The following is a 23,538-nucleotide window of genomic DNA, read 5'->3' as shown; positions in this document are numbered from 1 at the left end:
CCAGCACCTTACCACCCACACAGGAAAGAATTTCTTCATAATATCTCATCTAAATCTGCTCTCTCTCAGTTTGAAGCCATTCCCCCTCATCCTACCACTCCATGCCCTTGGAAAAAGTCCTTCCCCAGCTCTCCTGGAGCCCCTTTAGGCACTGGAAGGGGCTCTGAGGTCTCCCCTTTTTCGCCTTCTGTTCTCCAGGCTGAACAGCCCCAACTGTCTCAGCCCAGATTTAAGCCTGGGCCATGACAAAAGCCTGGACACAAAGTGATTGGAAACACTACACTCTTTAGGCGCAGGGACCCCTTGTGTTAGCAGCTTCCCAAGATGACTCATGCCGAGGGATAAGAGAGAAGCGACCGACACGGGACAATACCTGGTGAACATATTTAGGAAGGTCTGTATGATCTGCTCGGTGAAAGGTACTCCCATCTGCACCCTGAGTCCTTGAAACAGGGTGAGGAAGAAGCTCAGCATCTCATCTGTCACATCTAAGAACAGAACAGGAAAGCAAAAAGAACGTGTTATGGTAACATTCAAAGGCATCGACAAGTCTTTTATGTGAGATTTGCTCCTCCCGTTCAGGGAACCCCGTTTACTCTTGGAAATTTAGCAGCAGGGTCACCATTAGAAACTGAAACCAACAGCCGCCACTACAGGGCTTAAAGATTGTTCATCAATTTCTGAAAACTACCAGGGATGACAAGTACAGCCAGCACCGAACAACTCGGAACAAATAGAACACTATCAGCAAGTCTGGTGTGCCTAAGCTGGGTGCTCGGAGAAAGCTCTGGCGATGGTCTGGGCTGATCGCCATCACAGCTCGTACAGGGTTAACAGGAAACACAAGGAAATCCAAACCAGCTACGCAGTTTGGGATGGCTAGGAGACAATCCAGCTCCTCTTTGCTTTTGGGTTTTTTGGGTTGTTTTTTTTTTTTTTGGCAGGAACTGAAAAAAAACCCTTCTGACTTCAGAAGTCATCTCCAGCACGCGGTTATGCAGTTAGCTGTTAAGCACCGCAGCTAATTCTTCATCAGTCCCAACACACTTTAGTAAATAACCAGGGTAAGCTGAAGCCGCTCAACTCCTCCTTTATACAGCCTTTTATCGCCAATAAATAGCAACTGCAGGAGGCCGCTAGCCTGCTCTGAAAACAACAGTTCACTGGAGTCCCAGCATCAGCTTGCTGTCTTGGATCCTCTCTGCGTTTCAACTTTGTTTTGCCTCCCCCACGCCTCCTTCGCTGTGAAAATCCCACCTAGCTCCACTAGTTTTCCTGGAACGCCTCCCTCTTCACCAGAGAAGCTGCTGTAGTCCCAGGCTTTCGAGCTACCCTGATGCGATACCAAATGTAAGTCGTTGGCCGCAAGACTGCTGAGCAACAGTCCTGCTTACATCTCAGGAGCCTTTCCTGTACCGGGGGAAAAAAGCCCCCCACGTCATTTGACCTAATCTGATGAGATCTACTCCTCTTTGGCCTCAAGCTTCTGGAGAGAACGTAAATGGCAAACACAGCCAGACAGGGTATTTTAAAGTTGGTTTTTTTTTTCATGCTGAGGATCAGCTCCTCCCTGTTTCACTGCTGAACACAACAGAAGGCATCTCCATCTTCAAACCTCCACGCCTGTATCCTAGACGGCAGAGAAGATCTCCCTTTCCTCTCCTGGTTCAGCCCAACCCACCCCGAAATACAGACTCACATTACACTTAGGCACCGCGAGCCCGCACGCTTCACGTGAACGCCACCACGATTCTGCGCTGACGGACTTTGGATGTTATCGGTAGGTCATAAAGCTACTCACAGCATTAAAGCCTGTCCTATGGTTATACCTGACTGATGAATGAAAGCTGGGAAGAGGGCTAGTGAGACCTGCACGGATTCTTGCAGCGACTGATAACAGATCTGTCGAGACTTGGTGGATTCGCCAGAGATACTTTCTACAATATCTTCTAAAACGCTGAGCGTCTGATGGATGATCACTTTGGCTGCAAAAGAAGAGAGGTGATGCTTCTTGTGTGTGTCCAAACTACTCAGAGGCAAGAAACGAAGAGAAGTCAAGTTCACACACGCAGTAACTAAAACAACCTACAAAGTGGCATATACACCAAACCCAGGCTGGAGTCAAAATCATTCCCAAGCGTGTGTTTGTTCACGTTTTAAACATTTAACCAGGTTCAATCAGGTCACTGTGTCGTTTTCTTGAATGATACAGTTTTACCGCCCTACCGATGCTCAGCTGCTCGGGCGCAGAGCTGAGGGGAGCTGTAAACAGTATTATTCGCACTCCGCTAACGCTAAAGAAACGCTAGCCAAGAAAAAAGCGGCGTATTACGGCAGCAAAATATACTGCAGGTTTCTATTTCTGAAAGTAACAACCGGAGTGACACGCAATCACTGCACAAGCTAACCCAAAGGCCGGGAGAACTGAACTGGCTCAGTTCAGCCCACGTGAGCAGTCTGCTGATGCTCTTCTCTCCCATCCTCCCTCCCTCCCTGCACGCAGCTGACCAGCGTGCTGGGTTGGTCAGAAGCTGTGACAATATTTAAAGCAATTCTCAAAAAAAAGATATAAAATAAACAAACCCCAAAAGGCACACCAAAACATACATGGAAACTTCCAAAGGTTCCTGGACGCCATCAGTTCAGGGCTCTCCTCCTACATATATACACCCTCCACAGTACTTCCTAAGACTGTAAGAAATCCTTATTTTCCCCTCAAGGTTTTACAACCCTAATCTTCGTTAACGCTGCCTCCAGTTAACGTTCCTAATACTACAGCATGGTAGTCCCAGCATTAGGCTGTTAAATATTCCTAATGCGATCACTGCAATCCCAAGTTTTATCACAAACTTGATCCCACCTTCCCTGCACGGCTGAGGAAGGCGGTACTTTGACGGAAGAGTTTACGAAAACCTGGGGCGAGACTGCCCTTTGTACACCCACAAAAGAAGGGTCTCCAAAAAAAAAAAAAAAGAGGCAAGAAAACACAACTTGCTCCTTTCCTGTCCCTCCCTATATGCTAAATACAGTTTCTCAGCCAAAATAATTCTTGGAAAAGCCGTTTAACGACGCCTATCGGCAGCTGTCAGAAGACAGCACACACCAAGAGCCGCGGTACTTACTGTCCTCCAGCTGCACTTTCCTCTGTGGCAAAATGGCATTGGATTTTAATTGGCGGTATTCTCTCGTGAGGGCAGAGATTAGGCTGGCGTGGTTGGTGGAGCGAACCGCCCACTGCTGTTCGCTCTCTGGAAGATTTGGCCAGGGCAGCAACAATACGTTCGACAGCGCTCTGCACACCAACACCTGGGCCTGGAAGCGACGAGATATTAAGCAAAAAGATGAAGTTTTACCGTGTTTTGTTATTCGTTTCACACGAGAGCACAACCCTACGGTGAAGTGACGTTTTACAGCTGTCCGAGACATCAGCAGCGCTCGCTGTTTGAGGGCAGAGTTCGACAGCAGAAGGTGAGCCCAAGTGAAAACTATCAGCGCCGCAAGGTAAGAGAGAAGCAAAGCTTCACGACTTGAGGGCTGGAACCAGCTCTGCCAGCCCTTCCCCGCAAGGGTTAAGTCTCTGTTTTTCCCTATTCGTAAAAACAAAGATGACACCGCTTTCGTTACTCCTTGTCTGCTTTACCCACTAAGCTTCCACGCTTGTAGAGCGCTCTCTGCCTCCGTGCCAGCGCACAATACCACCGCATCCCAACCCCCACTGGGCCTTCTCAGCACTTCCGTAACATAACTACCAAGTTGGAGCGAGGTACGTGGAACGCTAACATTAAGTTTCCCAGAAAACTTTATGTATGTCGGAATCAACACGTCTGTACTGTAAAGCCGACGCGGAGGCAGGGATGGTGTCAGCAAGCCAGAAAGGAGTAAGATCCAAGAGGTGGAATTGTGTTTTTCCTTATGCTGTTGTTTGAAATAGATCATCACTGACAAACTCGGTCCCAATCAGTGGGATTCCCGGATATCCACAGCACAGAGGGAACTGCTGCCCTCACCCCCCACCCCACTTTTTTTTTGGTTTTTTTGGAGGTTATACCTCGCTACAGTGAGAACTGAGGCACAGCTCCCCAAGGACACCTAACCTACGTTCCTCACGTTGGAGACAAATCACCTTATCAGGAAGCCGCTGAGCAGAAGTGTCCGTGATCCTGTTGAACACTTTCTGGACTGCTGGGATGCTGATCAAGAACACCGGTCGCACCGTGGTGGCTAAAGAGACTAGCAGGTGGCACGCAGACAGCAGCAGCTTCTCCTGCACCTGAAACAGAGGGGACAGGCGGTCAGGCTGCCACCACCAGGTTTTTGCAAGCGAGACCGTTTGTAGAATTTATTTCACAGAATAACAGAACATTCAGGGTCAGAAGGGCCCTCTGGAGCTCCCCCAGTGGCACAGGACGGCGTCCAGGCGGGTTTGGGATGGCTCCAGAGGGGGAGACTCCCCCACCTCTCTGGGCAGCCTGTGCCACTGCTCTGCCGCCCTCACAGCAGAGAAGGCCCTCCTCAGGTTGAGGTGGACCTCCCTATGGTCACGTTTGTTCCCATTCCCTCTTCTCCTATCACTGGGCACCACTGAAACAGACTGTTCCCATCCCCTGGCACCCTCCCTTGAAGGATTTATAAGCATTGATAAGATCCCCCCTCAGTCTTCTCTTCTCCAGACTGAACAGCCCCAAATCCCTCAGCCTTTCCTCATAAGAAAGGTGCTCCAGTCCCCTCATCATCTCTGTAGCCCTTTGCTGGACCCTCTCCAGCAGTTCCCTCTCCTTCTTGACCCGGGGAGCCCAGAACTGGACACAGTGCTCCAGATGTGGCCTCACCAGGGCAGAGCAGAGGGGGAGGATGACCTCCCTCCACCTGCTGGCCACACTCTTCTTGATGCCCCCCAGGATGCCATTGGCCTTCTTGGCCCCCAGGGCACATTGCTGCCTCATGGGCATCCTGCTGTCCACCAGGACTCCTGTGCTGGCCATGCTCTTGTTGATGCACACTTATGTGCCAATCAGAGCACGGGTCAGTTCCCTCAACACTGCAGAAAAGAGAAATTTCCCCACTCTCAAGCTATTTGACTGAATTTATACGCCTGCAAGCTGCTTACTCTCCTCTCGGTTTGCCCTACAGTGCTAGTTAGAATGGTCTAACCTCGCTTGAGACGTTTGCTGTGGCTCTGCGAAACAAGACACCCAGCTCTCACAGACCGACTCACAGCAGGACACACAGCGTGGTCCAGAGCAGACCGTGAAACACCGGCGCACAACAGCCCTGAGGCTCTCCCGCTCCAGACGGAGCGCAGCCTCAGCCCAGCGCCGGTGGAGGTACCTTAGAGCTGATGAGGGGTGTGATCGCCTCCAGAGCGGTGGAGACAAGAGAGATGAACTGCTCCGGGTTCTGCCGGTGAACTTCGCTGTAGAACTGGGCGAGCCAGTGCGCGTAGGCTTGCAGCGCCGCCAGGGACTGCGCGTGGCTGCGGAGGAGCAGAGCAAGGGTAAGACACGTACAGGGGATAAAAGGTACACGAGGAGGACAGCTGCAGGAGGGCACAAGTCCCGAGCACGGCCGGTAGTTGTGACAGCATACCGGGGAAGAATATTGGCATTCTCAGACAAAGTTGGCTGCTTTTTCTTTAAAAATTGTTTAATACTGTCTTTTTTTTCCATCCCAGACCATGTACATTCAAGGCATATTTAAAGGTGTGCTGTAACTGGACTCACCCACCCAGCGACAGTATTAAGCCAAAGGTATCAATTTATATGGTCAAATTATAACCAACCGGTAGGTTGACCGTGACCATACTTTGGCATTATACTTTTGGAACAGTGCCATATTAAGGTTTTTGAGTCAGGACATTTCTTTGGGGCCAGACAAGTGTCCTCCAAACGTCTGACAGCATCCCTTTGTTAGGTTAAGCATTAGAAAATGGATCATAGGTTTCGTCAGGGACTAAGAGCGAAAAGGATAAAAACTCCTCACTAACAGATCACGGGAAAAACCTCCCAAATTATTTTAAATCAGAAAAGGAAAGAGACCATTAAAAAAACCATCACTCGCACAAAAACTCAGCACTAGTAACTTGGGATTATTGGGAGAAACCCATGGAATTCTATGATGAAATCTAGCCGGGGTTTTCAAGGAGCTGCTACACATGCAATTGCACACTAGAATAAGCACTTTGACGTGTTTAAAAGAACAACCTTAAATTCTGCTCACTAAACACCAGCTGGTAAGAAAGAGGTTTGTAGTACACAGCCTTAGGAGTGGAAGGTCTCTAAAAGGCTGTCACAGCGGTGGTGTATTACGAGCAGCATCAAGATTTCACACAATGTCAACTTCTGGATCGAAGGCATTCGTTTGTTTCAGAAACAGCTTGCACAGCTGGAAGGCACGCGTTTGTCTCGGAAGCCAAGGACTTGAAACCCTGCACTAGGAAGAACACCTTTTACCTGAGCCATAGATCTGACTTTGGTAGCAAAAAACCCCATAAACTGGAACTACCTACCGACAGTGGATCCCTTTCTTACAATACTGTTATTGCAACACTTATTTCCTCGTTTAATTACACTGCAAGAGAACTAAGCTTTTACAGCTGTTAGTACAGGGCAGAGTAACACTTTGCTTTCGGAGCGAATATAAGGAGTGAATATAAGGGGCTCATCATCAAAAATATATTTTTCTTTAAATACCCTGAGCACATCAATTTGAGGAAACAGTGGTCCAAAACGCGGGCAGCAGCCTTGACCTTCACCAGTTAAAAGGCGGCACACCCCCCGTTTCGCTGGCAATCACTGGAGCGATGCGCTTTACGGAACATTTGCCAAGCGAGTGGTTAGAGCACCAGAGCGAGATCTAACGCTTCCTCCACCCCACGTAGGTACCCAATTCGGATACCATCATTTGAAGTGCATCTCTCATACTCACACATCGATAAGGTCAGGTTTCAATACAGATGGTACTGCTGTTTCGATGTTGTACAGTTTAATCTGGGATCCATATAACGTGACTTTCACCAGCCTGGAAGGGAATACACAGACTGCAGTGTAAAGGGACCGTAAGATGGGTATACACATGTACAAACACGCTCAGACACCTTATGTGAAGGCAGCTCGTGGCAACTCTGTGTCAATATTTAGCTAATAAATAGACAAGATTTAGACCATTTAGTGGAAAAGAACTTAGAGTCTATTTCATTGTTTGTGATAACATGGAATGAATATCATGTTCCCACCTGGAAATGAAAAAAACGTAACAGGCAGCTGTGTAAAAGCCCTGAAATTCTGCAATCTGCAACTATGCTTTCATTGTTTGTGATAACATGGAATGAGTATGATGTTCCCATGTGGAAATGAAAAAAAACATAACAGGCAGCTGTGTAAAGCCCTGAAATTCTCCAATCTGCAATTATGTGCTAATTAAGTTTCTAGGAGGCGAAGAATCAAATGACATCTATCTTTCAGTTTACACAGAGCTTTTCAGTTAAGAAAAGAGATGTTGGTGATTCAGCTTTGAGAGAGACAACTCCGAAGTAATCGGACTCCACGTCAGGTTTCGTTGCATCACAAAGGCAGATGCTGGAAAAGCAGCACCTCAATCTTTCCAAGGGACCGATTTTATTTAATCCCTCCTATTAGTTATTCCTTTGGTTAAGGGTTTAGAAAGCCGTCTGGGAAACTCAGCACTGATGAATGTAACAACGAAGGTTCTGGCCAGCGAGTTCTTAGAGTTCTTCTCAATTTAATCATAACAAGGGGAGGCGGAAAGAAACCTTGGTTGTCGCGCTCGCTGCAGTGGTGACGATTGCTCCTCGTACCGGTGAAGGGCCCGCGACTCCCCCTCCCATACCTACCTCTCCACCACCGTCAGAGCATCGTTGAACCTGGCAGCGAACACATCCCCAATGAAGTATTCTGCTAACCGCCCCACGGCCTGCAGCAGGGAGCTCAGGTCCCGCAAGGAGCAGTGCAAACGGCGGCAATCGTTCTCTGCGGTGATGTTCAGCCTGTGACCTGAAATGACGTTATGGTTCATTAGCAATGAAGCCGAAAGACCGAAGTGTAAATAATCCCTGGTGTTAATGGCCACTGACTAAGAGCTGAGCAGTCAGAAAACTCGTACTTTAAAATCCTCATGCAAGACAAAAAAAAAAAAAACTCACCACATAACCTTGTGACTAATAAATAGAGCTCTTTGGGATGGGAAACCTAATTACAAAGCTACAGGAAATGCAAAGTTTATTTGAATTACATTACAAGCATTCTTCTTAAATTAGCTCGGCAGTGGGTCACAGTTCAACTCAGAGCACTGTCCAAGTGACTGAAATACTCAAACCGAGTAAGACAAGTTCAACTGTTCCGACTGCCACACTTCAAATTCCTCTTTAGAGGCCGAAATGGATGTCACCAACTATTTCAGCTTTTTACGTGTTTGTTTTCTTCTATTTGATACTAATACCTATACGAACGGGAGCCTTTTTGGTTATCTGTTGACATCAAAAAGCAATCCCAGCTCTGCGGAGAAGCCCATTACTCACACTCCCTCTGCTGGCTACACGGCAATAAATGTTCCGGCAGGAGAAGCACGGTTGGAACAAGAGCGTATTTGTTTTTGATGTGAAGTGTGGTTATTTACTTTTATATTTCTCAGCTACAAGAAACATACTGACAACTAGATTTACCAGTCTTATTACCTATGCAGTTGTCCAGGTTGTGTGTACCTGGTCTCCAAACATTCCAGACCTTTTACTAAAAAAGCAAACACGTTCCGCAACACCGCGGTTCAAAGAAATTCTGTTTTTCTTTCCCCTGCCCGTATTTCATCTCAGATTAAGTTTTCAGCAACGAGCTCGCCGTTCTGTACCAGTGGGACCCAGTTCTGACTCCCCCACTGCATCCCAGCTGCTGCTTCCGATCTATCAGCGAAACAGCCGCATGACAGCTTCTAACAGAGATTGTTACAGCATTCAAAACCTACGCGTTGCTTATCCCAGGTCTGAAACGATCCTAAAATTGCAAGTATTTTTTCCTGAACTGTCTATACAACAGTCGCCATTCTGCCACGTATAACGGTACTGAAGATGTAACAGATTCCATCATGGGTTGTACCAGAAAACTTAAATATAACCTTAGCTATAACCATCTCCCATACAGATCTCACTGCTACTACTTTCCTCATTTCTCAGGAAGGAGCAACAAAGTTACGCTCATGCTTTTCCTTCACTTGAGAGCATCAATATCCTCGTAAACTACTTTTAAGGCTCCCAAAATGCCAGGTAGGTAAGTCTTCAGCAACTACCACTACATCCTAAACGCTTCGTCTTCTCACTGACTCACCGTGGTCTCAATTCAAGCCCAAATACAAATGCTCCTATGGTGGACAACTTCACACCAGATCTGAGCCCGAAGCAACCAGGAGTGTTACCTTTCTTTAGAAGATTTCAGTGGGAGGAAAAAAGTAACCCTTATCCCTCCCTGTTACTGTAGTATTTGATGCTGCATACTTGTTCTTAACACGGACGGTATCTTCACTTCAAGTACCAGAAGAAGGGAAGAACCAGACCAATAAATACATCAATCCCGTTGTTAGAGTTTTCTCTGCTATTGGAGTTTGACTACTGAGCCGTTGGACACCACGCGTGTGTTCAGATCCTCAACAGAACGTGGAAGAAGCAACACCAAAGCAGGTCTAGAGTGTTTTTGCAACCTGGTCTTCAAAGGGTGAGGACTGCAGTGATGGATGGTGGTTATTACCTGTCCCTGAAGTCACCACAAACTGCTGGAGTCCCAGATACACTTCCAAGTTATCCTGCAGAACCGGGAACTAGAAGAGACGAGAAAAGAGTATGATTTTGGGGCTTGGCAGACAGTTAACACCCAACTAGTAATTACTCTGCCAGAGCACAGTTTTCTGATTTCTCCCCAATGCCTTCAAAACGACATTTGGAGCAGAGGCAAGCTGCCGGCTTGGGGGCCGGTCCTGCACGCCACAGCTTCTCGTGTCTTGACAGCTGTCACGGGAACAACAGAGATCACCACCCTGAAGGCACTTCCCTGCGGTAGCTCTCCTTTTCCCACAAACACCAGCCATCAGCCTAACAAGACAACGGTCTGTCAAGTATAAACGACGTCACAGCGTGCCACCAGTATGAATACGCAGATGGATGTATAAACCCAGTCCAAACAGAGCAGGGGAAGGACAGAGCCTGAAGTCAGGCAGCCAGCGCTGCATCCACCCTTCACCTCTAACTATCAGCTTCTCCAAATGCAGCTATCAAAACATTATTCAACCAAAGGCGGCGAGTTTGCTGCCTCTGTACCAGAGTACGGAAGGGAATTACCCCCCAGCACTCTGCACAGGGCAAACGGCCAAGGGAGCAACCGCCACCGTCGTCGTGCGTCCCGATCCGGGAACAGCGCGTTAGCCTAACTCCAGCATTCACGGCCAACGGCGAACACGCCTCATCCTGCTGATATTTCAGCTCACACTGAAGCATCTTAACTACAGGTTACACAACCAGGAGGGGAGAGTGTTAAACTGAGACCAGAAATCCTTCTAAGCAGCTTTTGGCCAGCCAGTCTACTGCAGTGGTATCTTTTAGGGGGGTTCTTTGCCTCGTGCTTGAATGCATTTGTATACATACAGGACGAAACGGCACACTGACCTTTCCCTTGCCGATATCCCACCTGAAAGAGTATTTTTCCAACCCTTTCGGTCTGGCATAGTTCTACTTAATTTCTATGGGCAAAAGTCACCACATTTGAAGTGGTTGGTTTTATGGAAGTTCCCTCATCCATCGGCACAGGCAACCGCAGCTTTTCTTTGTCCAGCGTGGGACAGAGTAACAGCAGCTGCTGTACGTTGTTTTCGGTATTTGCCACCAACAGCCTTGCCGCCGCATTCAGCGGCACCGCAGCCTGCTGGGAAAAGCACGGGAAACTGCTTGAACATCTCCCAGATTAACCAGCGTACAAAAAAGAACTAACATAGGGCTCGAGGAAAGCACTCGCTATCAAGTTCCTAACGGGCCGTGCCTAATTGACAGCCGAGCACCTTCATATAACTGCAGGAAGAGAATTATTTAAAAAAAAAACAACCCCAAAACAGAGCCTTCCTCATGTTAATGTGTTCCTTTGAGGAAGGCACGTGCTCTTCACCGTATGCCCCATTCGCTCACTGAAACAGCTGCTCCGTTTGTTCGCCTCTTGCCGATTCCCACCGTGCCACCACGCGGCAGAGGAACGCCTGCTGTCGTACAAAGTGAGCAAAATAGCTTTGCTCACTACTTCAGAGTTTCCAGTAACGCGCTTCTAGTGCTTAGCTCAGTCATAATGTTTCTTAAATAAAAATATCAGGGGAAAAAAAAAAAAAAAAGCGCAGTTCAGGTCAGGTATCTTCTGCCTCTGCAGCAGCTCAATTTTCTCTGCTTCCTGGGAATGCGGTTCCGAGGTTTAGGTATGCAGTATCTCCCGCAGAATTAATAGACTTGCTCTGAGATCCCATCGCTATACTCACCTCTCCTCTCACCCAGAGAAAAGGCACCGACTACTCTGAATTTTGGGCTCCACTGACTTACAGCCTCACGATCTCCTCCTCAAAACCCATTATAGTGCTACAAACGCAGGCAACATCGATTCTAGCAACGGCAGTGGCACTCGCTGGCGAGAAGCACGTACCTGTGTTTATCAGATATAATTGCCAATCGTCCGAGGCGCTCTTTCCAGCGTCTGTATCTAGCCTTTCAGTTAAACAAAGATTCCACTCTCCTTAAAACCCTAATAATGGCGTTCTCGTCTGCCCAATTCGCAGCGCTGCCTCCTAATGTGAAGGCCAAAAGAAAGAGCAGTGACGGATTGCTGCCAAATATTTACACTTGGAAAGACGGGAATTTCTAAAGAGTTTAGTGTCCAGCAAGTAGGACTCAGATGCTCACTGAAGTACCCTCTTTAAAACACACCAAGAAATTTGACAGAGCCGAAAACCCCAAGCTTTTTCCTTCGATTTCTGGCCTCCTGCTTGCCAAGTTTTCGCATCCAAAAAACAAATCTCCCTACTTGCTTGGTGCCGTGGCGTCTACCAAACGGCTTGTAACAAACCCCAGCAGTTGGTGCTTCATGTGACACGTCGTACTTTCGGTCTGGCTAAACTACTTACTAGTGTGGAGAAGGCATGAGTTGGCAACAGCTCCATGACTTTTGCAACCACTTCCAAGCTCTGGCGCAAGTACCGCTGCCACTCGGTCTGCTGCTACGGGAAGAAACACCACGGTAAGCACAGCACTTCCAGAGGGAACCAGATGGCTTCTTGTAGACTAGTGGGTCTTAACCGATGCTCGGGATTAGCTAGCTCCTTTCTGGAGCTTGGCTTCTGCAGACACACGGATATCAAAGAGATATTGCTCTTAATGATTCTCATACGGCGCCAGGCACCTGATGGGGGATCATTTTGCCAACCCCCGCTTTGGGCGCGCGTGCCTGTGTCCCTGGAGCCAAAAGGCACAAGCGTTTGCTCCTAAAGCGCAGTTACTGCTCAGGTGACAAGGATCCGTTACATGGAACAACCTGCCCTCCCCTCCCGGTGCTCCGGCTGCATCCGTTTTGGCCACTTTTACATTTGTCAGTATCGAGATGATGTTTATCGGTACTGACTTAGGAGAAATAAGCTTAAATGAAAGCACCACCAATATATACAGCTTCAAGCTCTTGTCTCAGAGATATTCCAGCATTTAAATTCCAAAGCAACTAGACAGGGGCACTTAATGCCTCGGATAATCAGAACATTTTTCCCCAGAAGAACCAAGTTAAAAACAAAGGTCACATCCTTTCAGCGTGACTAAGTAAGTTTTTGTTAAAAGCCTTTCATGCTGCTTGAAACCCCAAACCCCACGCCGAACGGAGTGAAGGAGCAGCTGTCTAGCTCGTACTCCAAAGTACAAGCTCCGGGAAAGACATTCTAGGTGTTACCAGTACAAGAGTTAATATCTGGACCTGCAGCTGTCCTTGTTCAACTCTGCTCCTTACATCATCATCCAGCGTCTCGTCGTCCAGCTCCTCCAGCTGTGCCTGGTTATACCTGAACTGGATCCGATTCAACACCTCCGTCAGCAACAGAACCAAGGCGTCTTCGTACCTACCGCCGGGGAGAAAAGAGAGCGAGGGTTTGATACAACAATTCCGCAGGGATTGCTGCGCCCACGGTCCTTGCGGCGAAGAAGATACGTAAAACAGCCGATGGTTTAAAGCCAGCCGCTGCAAAGAGCTGCGACGCAGCTTCGCTGAGGAAACCCCCGGCACGGCCTGGGACTAAGGGCATCACGTCGTTTCAGGTCACAAGGTACCTGTGAGGAAAGAGCCTCGGTAACAGCCGATATCCCTCTACCCCCGAAAGGAAGAAAAGGGAGAACTGTTATTCAACAGAAGCAGCCCAAGAGTTCAAAACAGGAAAGGTAGGAGTGGCTTGCCAGGAGTAACAGCAGATGCACACGAACAGGAGGCACCGACAGCCTCTTGTTGCCAAACTGCTCCTCACGGCCCGTCCGGTGCTCTGCTTTTCGGGCAGCGAATGAGGAACAGACGAAAGAGGGCAGAGTTATTGCTGCCTACCTCAAAAGGGGACCTGCCCGCAGGCTCTCTGTTCTGCTATCCTCTTTACCTACGCCGTCGGGCAATGAATTCAGGCCCTCGTCCTCTGAAACAAAGCCAGCGCCTTTCCCCACCTGCGCTGTAACACTAACGGCACATCACCAAAAGATCTCTTTTCACCTCTCAGGAGCTACACAGCTGGTACACAGAGCACCGGAGATCCTTCTTCTCGTTGATCATCTAAGAATAACGCCACGTTGCAAAATCGGCACCAGCGCCACTGGAGCACACAACCATTCCTGGTGACACAACGCCAAAGCTTTGGGGGTTTCGAAGGGGTTTGGTTTGATCGTTTGTTTTGAAAACCTCCTTTCTCAAAACCAGCCGGGGTTGGATGCAAAAAAAGTCATGCTCTTTTCTAGGTGAGATCAGGCTGGAAAATTAGGCCTTAGCATATACTAACAGAGCTTCAGAGCATGACACAATCCAAGCGTCACGCTCGGCAGCTGTGTCACCAGCTAAGCAGCTGAGAGCTGCCTGTGCAAGGTGGCTGAATTACCGGCTTTTCCATCACCAGATGACACAACTCTGGATTTGGCAATTTATCAAGTAGTAAAAAGCGGTAACGTGTACAAAACACAAAGGTTATAAACCACGGAACAGGAAACTTCATCTGTGCTCCTGCGGTGTAACCACTCCCGGGCTGCCAAACTGCAGCGCACAGGAAATTGTAGCTGCAGAAGTTGTCACCAAGGACAGGCAGTTCCGACAAAACAGTACAAGTTTCAACCACTTATATGATTACTTTTTTTTTTGGTTGTTTATAGTCGGACATAACTCCTGGAGAGACAGCTATTGCTCGTTTCAATTTTCCCCGTAACAAACTATTTGACAGGAAGATAACACACGTTACGCGCACGTCGGCCAGATGGTGGAGAGGAGCAGAACGCCAAGGCAGAGTTCAACAGCGTTAGGCAGAGAGCAGCAAACTGGGGACAAATTATAACAAAGCTGAAATGCAAATGCCTACACTCCTTGAGAAATTCAAAACCCCACCGTTCCCACGCTGAAAGGAAGAGAGCTGTGCGGTGTAAGCCAGTTCCGCATCTGTTCTTTGTGGTTACGATGCCAGGTTGTCTTTCAAAAAAAAACCAAACAACCAACCCCGTATATTTAGCGTGCTCAAGGGAAAGCAGCTTCCTTCTGCCCTCAGCGGAACGCAGTATGGCACAAGCCACGGCACTTTTAAGCCTCCAAAACTTCAATAGTATACCAGTGTGTCCACCAAATTTTTTAAAATGGCAAAAATACTTTTATCGAAAGAGAGCCACCCGTTTCAGGATGCAACATCTCCAAAGGAAGAGCTGCAACCGCTGCTGCTATTGATACGTGACTACCGCCAGAGGTAAGCCAGTGGAGCTTTTAACTCCCAAACACAGTCGCATCGATATTTCTCAGAAACACATCCTCCATTTAAACAGGAATTTTAAAATCCTAAATAAAAAAAAAAGTAATTCCTAATTCGCTAATTAGTTGTATGAGCTGCACGAACAGTTACTAGGCAACTTACTCTGTGGTGTCCTCCCCTAACATGTGCTAAAATGTGCTCTAAAATTTGCTAAAGCGTGTTACGGTTCTATTTTAGACTGCAAAGCTTTCTTCCCCTGGCTGCTAGGTTCACACACAGCATATGTAGGTGACAGTTTTTCTGCCCTCCCTCGCTCAGTTTGAATTCTTTTGAATGAGCATGAAACGCTCAAGTTTACTCTTGTTATACTTTACAATTTTAGAAAAAGAAAGGACTCGACCACACGTGAAGCTGGAGTAAAGAATAGCTTATTTCTCACAGTCCTTCCACGGACTGAAGTTTTTTCACAGCTGTGACATCCCGAGAGCATCCCGACGGCTTACCTGTTGAGCACTGCTTCTTTGTCTGCCAGACGACTTTTAATTTTGCTAGTCAGATAGTCCAAGAAGAGCGTCCAGATGTCTAAGCAAGAAAAGTAACCTTCGTGGGTAGGCTGAAATACACCAAAATTCACAATGAGTATCGCCAGCCATGGCAAGACCGTGTCCACACAATGAAAATATGAGTTAGCACACGCTTCAATGCGCGAGAAGAACTTCTTGCTTTATCAAAAAATTTCTAGGAGGACACTGGAGAGATTTAGAGCTGTTAAAAGATGAACCAGAGCTTTAGCACAAGGGTGAGAAAGCGGGAAGTACAAGGCTGGTCTCAGCATTAACCCGTCCTAAGGCTTGCTGCATCAGCTTCTAGCATTTTATAAGTCATTATTCACACGCTGGGGTAAATAGGGCCGAGTTGCATTTTGACAGCTCCTACAGCAAGGTAACACGTACCAAAAACCCCAGGGTTGGGTTTTAATACTAAGAGCTACAAGGAAAGCCTCAGATACAGTAAAAGCAGCAGATTCAGGTGAAAGAAAAGCATCCCCAAACACAAAACAAGTGAGCTAGAGACATTTTTCCAGATAACATCGTCTGTTCCAAGCACCAGCAAAAAAAAAATAAATAAAAAAAATAAAAAAATAAAAGGAGAAGCCAAGTTAAACACCAGATAAGTTGTTCTTACAAGGTAACTACATGTGACTGCTGTCTTCAATTAAATCCAAGAGCACATTAAGCCATTTCCAAGCCCCCAGCACTACTGGGGAGGCACCAGTAAGACAAGTGAATTGCTCTTCTCTGAGCTAACTTCAGTCATCAGCTCGGCTGGGGAAAAGCAGCTCGCCCTGCTGTACAAGGCAACGGAGGAGAGAACAGACCGAGGGAAAGCGATGTCGCAGGGCTGTACCTGGTGAAAAGTGTATTTGAACAACAGTGCCAGAAATTCAACCACGGGGAACTGGGAGTAGGACTCGATTCTTCGTAGGTGGACGCTCACAAAGAGACGGAGAAAATCCGTAAACTTCTCAATGTAGCTACAAGGGAAAGGAGAAAACACCACTGAGAAAACATGAAGGACGCCGCAAGGGAGAGCAACTTCATTGAAACAGTCATAAAATTCACTCAAAATCCTTTCGTTAAAAAGAAAGTTACAATTAACAGCCAGTAGAACAATTGAAATATAAAGCCCTGCAACAATTACCTACAGGACGGGCAACCCTTCATTCCATTAATACCTGAAACAGCAGAAAAGACAGTCTAGTCAAAAGCAACTTTAATATTCAGGTAAATAAAACCGAGTTCAATAGGCCTGCAAATAAGCACAATCCCCCCCACCCTGGGAAATAAGTATTTAATAGCGAGGATCATCTTACTTGTGTAGATGGGATTAGTGAAAGAAACTGTACCGCTGAGGAAACTCAGCTGGAAGCGAGAAGTTAATGCGGGAGTTAGCGATACACGTGTTAAAAGTTCACAGGAGGGAGTGGGAGAGCCACGAGCTGGAAAGGGCACCTTCTTCCGCAGCGCAGGGCAACCATCTAAAAGTTCCTGAACCGAACCCCGGCTTCTAGCGACCGAATGAAGACTATAAAGACAAATCTTCCTCCAAAGCAAGGGACTACTCAATGGGACTAATCATCTTCATATTTATCTATAAAGAGAAGTGTTTAAGTACTCCATCGGCATACAGGACCCATACACTCCGACATCATACACCAAGAGCAAGAGCTCCGTCCATCCTGTGTCGAGCGGGGGTGCGCGCATCCTTCCCACACGGTAAGAGCTGGAAAGTGCAAGAGCACTCCAAGCTTTTCTTTTAAATAAGAAGTCAGGCTTCGCAAAGTTGCAGACACGCTTGAACGGTCTGGTTTTACCATGCTCTGCAAAGTCTTGATTTTTTGGGGGGAGAGGGGGAAACCCCCACTCTTTCTCGTGAAAACTCCCTCAGGCCCAGCAGCACTGCCACTGTTGGTTATTACAGACCTACAAAAACCCCGCAATGCTTTGAATACGCAAAAAGATTACATTTCCTTTTTATTTGGCGCTGCCGACTTGACAAGACGTCGCTAAACACATCTGATCACCGACCAAACGCTTCGAAAGTAAAGCTAGCAAAAAATACAGAGTCCACACCCAAACACTGCCTTCAATTTTCATCAGTTTTATTTTCTAAAGAGGCTCCAATCTGAGACCTGTGAAATTCTTGGCCCCTCGCTCTGCCAGCCCCAAAACTCCTTCTGCAAGCACCGTGCCATTGCTTGTGTCCTTACTAGCTGTTTCCCACATTTTAGGATCTTCCAAGTCAAAGCCAAACACAAATAAAGCAAAAGACAGTTTAAGCTTACTTAAACTGGACTAGTTTGGCAGTACCAACCACTCAAAACCACGCTGGTTTTGTAACAGAACAAAAATAACCGGCACCATGAGAGGAAGGTGACAGACCCAGGGCAAGCAGGTTCTGAAGATGGCAACTGACTGAAGGTAGTTTCTTCAGTGCCAATTTTGCTTTGGATTTTGTTAGTCCGAGCCAGGATGATGGTTTTATGCAGTGAGTTCTTCACTTTTGGACATAAAAGCATAGCTATGCCCTTAAGTGACCAAAGGAAAATCCTCGCATCCTTTTCCACGGAGGGAAGAGAATCAGCTCAGAGAAAGCTCCACGCCTCCAGAAGCCAGCTAGATTTTTCCAGTCTCCACAACATCTCATTTACATCCCTATTTCAGACCTTAGCAGTGAATAAAGAGGGGTCTCACAATTACAGACGCAACAGTCTCAGGGGGGTAACATGTCTAAGGAGCGGAACGTAAAGATATGGCGATACCATCAGATATGGCGATACCATCTGCGTGAAGGCCAATGCAGCTACAGACCTTCTGCAGCCGCGCCGGTGAAGGCTGCTGGCTGGTGTTCTCCGTAAAAGAAAGAAAAAAAAGTTGAAAAAGGGATTGTGGGCTTCCAGGAGAACTTTTCTGAAACCCAGAGCGTAACCCACAGCTCTCTGCCCGCCTATCTCGTATGCCGAGGTGGCAGATTTCTACCGTCCTAGAACACGTCTTGTTTCTAGGAAGTGAGCGATACCGAAGTCGAAGCAAATTAGTCAAAAAACGAGCCAGTACAATTTGCTGTTAAGTCACGTAATCTAGGTTTACTATCCCAAAGTTACACCTGTATCTAAAGACATGGAAAAAAGCCACTTTTACACAAGAAACATGCAAATCATCTCTACAAACAAACCCACAGTTTTTTCCTGAATCTGTTTTTTTTTTTTTCTCCCAAGTGGGTATCAAAAAAAGCCATAAAAAAAAAAAAACACCAAAAAGCTCAAAAGCTTTGCTGCCGCATCTGGGAATAGAAATATTTCACACAGCAGCACCAAAAATCTGTTTCCATCGTTGAGTATCCGTAGCAAGACACGGAGCGCATTTGCAGAGTTCCAACCTGTTTGCCACTGTTGGCACCAGTCTGCCCCAGTCCACCCGCCTTCCCATGGCGGCGGGCCCACCACGAGAGGCACCGTCAAGTCATCACCTCTTCCATCGCCCTGCCAACGCGTGGGTTCGACCACTCAACGCAAGAGCAAGGCAAGTCTCGCTTTCTCTCTTACGAGTCGGAATATTCAATATAAGAGAGCAGAGCTGTTTTAGGCAATGAGGCTGGTAGTAATTTTTGGGAAAGAGACAATACGCAGCCTCCCAAAGAGCTGCCACTTCCCCGCCGCCTCCAGCCAAGCACGCCAGACAGCCTCTGCGGCGCAGCCAGGTGCCGCTGCTGCGAATGGAGTTCCCCAAGCTCTCTCTTGTTGTTTAAAAATGAAAATTAAAAAAAAAGTAAAAATAAAAAATGAAAAAAAGCCATCAGAAACCGTCACATCTCAACGAAGGGTAGGGAACTACTTCTATTTTCTTTCAAGTCATGACTCGCGGAATATCTACCCAACTCTTTGTAGGTTTGAGTTTAAGCAGAGAAGGCAGATACCGACCAGGAACGGGAATACTGCAATGCCTTTACCTCACTGAGCCTCTTCTGTTTTCTGTTACAACTGAATGAAGGGCAGGTTCAGCTCTTGGGCCACCTCAGACCTGCAGTCAAACAGTAACGAACGGGGGAAAGGGGAGGAAGAGGACAGGAAAGAATACAAACCTGTGCCACCACGGTCCCTTAGCAAACTCAGCCCCTTACCAGAACCTTACCTGTGGGCACCTACCTTTCCGCCCGTCTCCCCCAGCACAGTACTCTGAAAAAAAGGCCATTAGACACACCATGCATGACCGCAAAATAATCAAGACAGTCCTTTAGAAAGCAAGAGGCCCTAACACAGCTGCTTAGCTGCTCAGTTGCTCTTACCTTTCATCCAGTTCCTCTAGCCGGCTCTTCACCGTGTGGGCGTTGTTCTCCTTGGTAATCTTCTGCAGGAGGTAGAAAGTCTGCTGGAACATCCGTAGCAAATACTCCTCGAACTCCATAGGCACGCAGTTCTTAGACATCAGTTCGTTGATGCAAGACATGGCCAAGACGCCGAGTCGGCCACGCTCCTGTCCCAACACCGAGTTCTGGCTGCTGCCATTGACAGAAGACATCTTCCGAACGCGAGTGTCGCAGCCAAAGCGAGCAAAGTGGAAAATGGTGGTGAGGAGTGAGGGGGTGATGCTAGTAGACAAAGGGATCCAGCTGAAGAGGTGCGCCAGGCACTCCAGTGCCAGGGAACATATATATTCACTTTCTGTATCGAGGATGGGGATTGGCTGGTTCAATAATTTGGCCGCACTGGGACTCTGCAACAGGCTACTTAACAGGTCACCTAGGAAAGAAAGCACACGTTGCCGTTATAAATCAGGGCGAAGGCCTTCCAGTGTCGCAACTGGCAGCCCGAGCTGTAAAACCAAAGCCGTCAGAGCCTCGGGCACTCAGCAAGTTATCGTACAAAGATTTGTCCCAGCTGAACCCGCAGATTTTTGTATTCTGGAACGTTCTGAACTTCTGTTCAGATGATAACAGCGATGCCACGGGGAGTATTTTAGGATTTTATTATAAAATTCACTCTCCTCAGAAGGTCAGGCATCCTTGATGTAAGCTTGCACAAGTTCTCTGGCACACCCATGTTACACCGAACCTCGGCAGTTGCTTCTGCTTGCGTAGGACGGCTTGGGGGTGACATAAGAGCAGATGTTCTGAGTCACACCCAAACCCCTACTTATTACGGTACCTTTCCTCAGTGACCAAAGCCCACCTCAGGCACGTATCGCACTCCTCAACCTCCAACCCCTCATGTTTCAAAGATTTCCCGAGCCGGGCGGGGTTTGAAGAATCCTGCACAGCCTCAGGATTTCTCTTCCATGAGTTTATCCAGTCTCTAGCCGAAGCCAGATAAACTTCATATTTGACAGAGTTCCACAGCTGAACGACACGTTGGGTAAAGATGGTTTTTACTTGGGGCCTGGCAGTTGCTAGTTTCGTTTCCTACCTCCTGCAGCCAAACAGGGAAAAGAAATCACCTCTTTCCATCCACCTCCTACATGGCACTCGACAGCTTTCTATTGCAGCTCCTCGCTCTCAATTTCTTCGAGAGAACGAAGAGTACTACTTTTCTTGTTACTTACGTGGAAGTCATTCAGTACCCTCAATCATCTTTACTGTCCTTCTACAAAGCTTTGATTTTTACTCCACACCTACTGATATGGGAGGACCAGAACTGCAGCCATGCTTCAGGCGCAGGTGAACCTTAATTCCACACAGCACCACAGCACTTAGCTGGTTTTGACTGCTACCAAACGAAGGTTTTGTAGAATAATCTGGCATAATGCTCAGAAGTTAATCCTGGATACTGAAGGCAAGCGTGGAGCCCGTGATTTGGCATGAGGATTGCTCTCCCTGCCCAAACGCAGGTTATACTTCCCCGCATTGTGTTTCACCTTCCATTTGCCCAGAGACGCGCAAGATCTTCCTGCAAGTCTTCACTCGTACCTCCTTTTCACCAGTCTGACCATCTCAGTGCTGTTGGCAAGCCTCCTTGGCTCTTTAAGGTCCCTAACAAGGACGTCCATGAGCACAGTCCCCAGCACCGCTCCACAGGTGACATTTCCCTCGTGGCAAGAGGGGACTGGTTCTACGTACCTTTTATCTCCTCCCTTCCAACCAATTAATCAACAATGTGGAGACTCCACTTATTCCCCCATTGCCTTTGCTTTCGCTTTCCCAAAAGCTTTTAGCAAGGAGCCTTTTGGAAAGCTTTACGGAAATCCAAGCAGAAGCCACCATCTAGGCTGCCCTTCCCCACAGAAGCTGCAGGTTTCCACACACCACATGCTGAAAACTTACCCGCCCGCCCCAACTGACTCAATACGCTTCTCTTCCTTGAGTACAAATAACCTCTTCACCTTTAGAAACCCACCGGCACTCACCACGTCACAGAATTTAAAGTTCTCCCCAGAAAACCCGAGTAATTTTTTTCCTGAAAGTGAGACGACCCAACACACTACTGGTACGAAAATAACAGATATGATTTACTGAGCTAATTCCAAAGTACTCAAAAGCACGCGTGAAGAACAGATTCCTCTTAAGTCTCCATTTTTTGGCAAGATTGATGTATTATATCATGAAATTCGTAACTCCTTGTCATACATTCCTGTTGCTTCTTTCTCCTCCGCTCCAGGAATTTAAGGCCTCACGCTACTTCAGCTGAATTCGAGAACCCTGGACTTCGTCTTACCACTAAAACCAGCCCCCGTGGTAACACTCACATCTATACGTACGCTACAACGCAAGAGCTGCTTGCATTGTGCTCTCACAGAAGCAGACATGCTTCTTTCAAATGTCCAAGTCCAGCAAACACCACAAAAAAAAAATTAATAAAAAAATCAATGCAAACCAAAGATTCTTATCTTTTAATCCACCGACACCAGAATTTGTAAATTAGATCCCCGTAACTCGCCACAGTTGACCCGAATGCTTGGCACCCAGTTAAGTTACCGAAGCTCCGAGTTTAAGGGATTTTAAGTTATATTCAGTGTCTTTGGACACAGTTGCTAAATTTACAGGGTGAACTGCATGCACCAGGAGAAAACTCTCCTGGGGAGGGTTTGGGATCAGACTAGTTCGGCACAAGTAAGCAGCAGCAAACGTTCCTGCTGCTCATCTGTTTACCATACGTGAGTGAATAAGTTTATGACGTGAAGAGAGCTTCTGACCTTTGGAAGAAAGGGCAGGCAGCTCCAGAAGACTGCGAGGATGTCGTGAGGTTACGCAGGGAGAAAATTAGACGGGTCAAAGCCCAACTCAACATTAATCTGGCTACTGCCATAAAAGACAACAAAAAATGTTTCTATAAATACATTAACAGCAGGAGGAGGGCTAAGGAGAGTCTCCATCCTTTATCGGGTGCGGGGGGAAACCACAGTGACCAAGGATGAGGAAAAGGCTGAGGTACTTACTGCCTTCTTCACCTCAGGCTTTAATACCACCATTTCTCAGCAGTCCTGGCTAACTGGGGAGGTCCCAGTTGACTGGAAGTTTGGGAATGTGAGGTCCATCTACAAGAAGGGCTGAAAGGAGGATCTTGCATGGGTTCATGAAAGGCAGGTCCTGCTTGATCAACCTGATCTTCTTCTATGACAAGGTGACCTGCTTAGTGGCTGTGGATGTTGTCCACCTTGACTTTAGTAAAGCCTTTGACACCATTTCCAAGAGCGTTCTCCTGGAGAAACTGGCTGCTCATGACTTGGATGGGTGTACTCTTCACTGGGTAAAAAACTGGCTGGATGGCCGTGCCCAGAGAGTGGTGGTGAACGGAGCTAAATCCAGTTGGCGGCCAGTCACAAGTGGTGTTCCCCAGGGCTCAGTGCCAGTTCTGTTTAATATCTTTATTAACTACCTGGACAAGTAGCGCACCCTCAGTAAGTCTGCAGATGACAGCAAGTTGGGGGGGAGCGTTGACCTGCTTGAGGGTAGGATGGCACTACAGAGGATCTGCACAGGCTGGATCGATGGGCCACGGCCAATGGTGTGAGGTTCAACAAGGCCAAGTGCCGGGTCCTGCACTTGGGTAACACCAACCCC

General features: G+C 47.5%; 1 protein-coding gene across 1 annotated transcript in view; it reads right to left on the bottom strand.

Annotated features, from left to right (window-relative positions):
- XPO6 (exportin 6) overlaps window positions 1-23,538 on the bottom strand; it is a 41,707-nt gene that overhangs the window by 5,949 nt on the left and 12,220 nt on the right. The window contains exons 6-18 of the mRNA XM_009881945.1: window positions 19,831-20,284; window positions 16,393-16,519; window positions 15,489-15,598; window positions 13,017-13,125; window positions 12,151-12,243; window positions 9,750-9,819; window positions 7,850-8,009; window positions 6,925-7,017; window positions 5,329-5,473; window positions 4,124-4,270; window positions 3,123-3,312; window positions 1,830-1,985; window positions 374-488 (exon numbers count right to left, since the gene is read on the bottom strand). Of these exons, the coding sequence (XP_009880247.1) occupies window positions 374-488; window positions 1,830-1,985; window positions 3,123-3,312; window positions 4,124-4,270; window positions 5,329-5,473; window positions 6,925-7,017; window positions 7,850-8,009; window positions 9,750-9,819; window positions 12,151-12,243; window positions 13,017-13,125; window positions 15,489-15,598; window positions 16,393-16,519; window positions 19,831-20,284 (1,969 nt within the window). The remainder of the gene's footprint in view (window positions 1-373; window positions 489-1,829; window positions 1,986-3,122; window positions 3,313-4,123; window positions 4,271-5,328; window positions 5,474-6,924; window positions 7,018-7,849; window positions 8,010-9,749; window positions 9,820-12,150; window positions 12,244-13,016; window positions 13,126-15,488; window positions 15,599-16,392; window positions 16,520-19,830; window positions 20,285-23,538) is intronic.

The sequence above is a fragment of the Charadrius vociferus genome, unplaced genomic scaffold, assembly GCF_000708025.1.
Source record: "Charadrius vociferus isolate BGI_N301 unplaced genomic scaffold, ASM70802v2 scaffold593, whole genome shotgun sequence".
NCBI classification, from domain to species: Eukaryota; Metazoa; Chordata; class Aves; order Charadriiformes; family Charadriidae; genus Charadrius; species Charadrius vociferus.
Note: the sequence above shows the minus strand (reverse complement) of the source record. Positions and strands in the feature narration are given on the sequence as shown.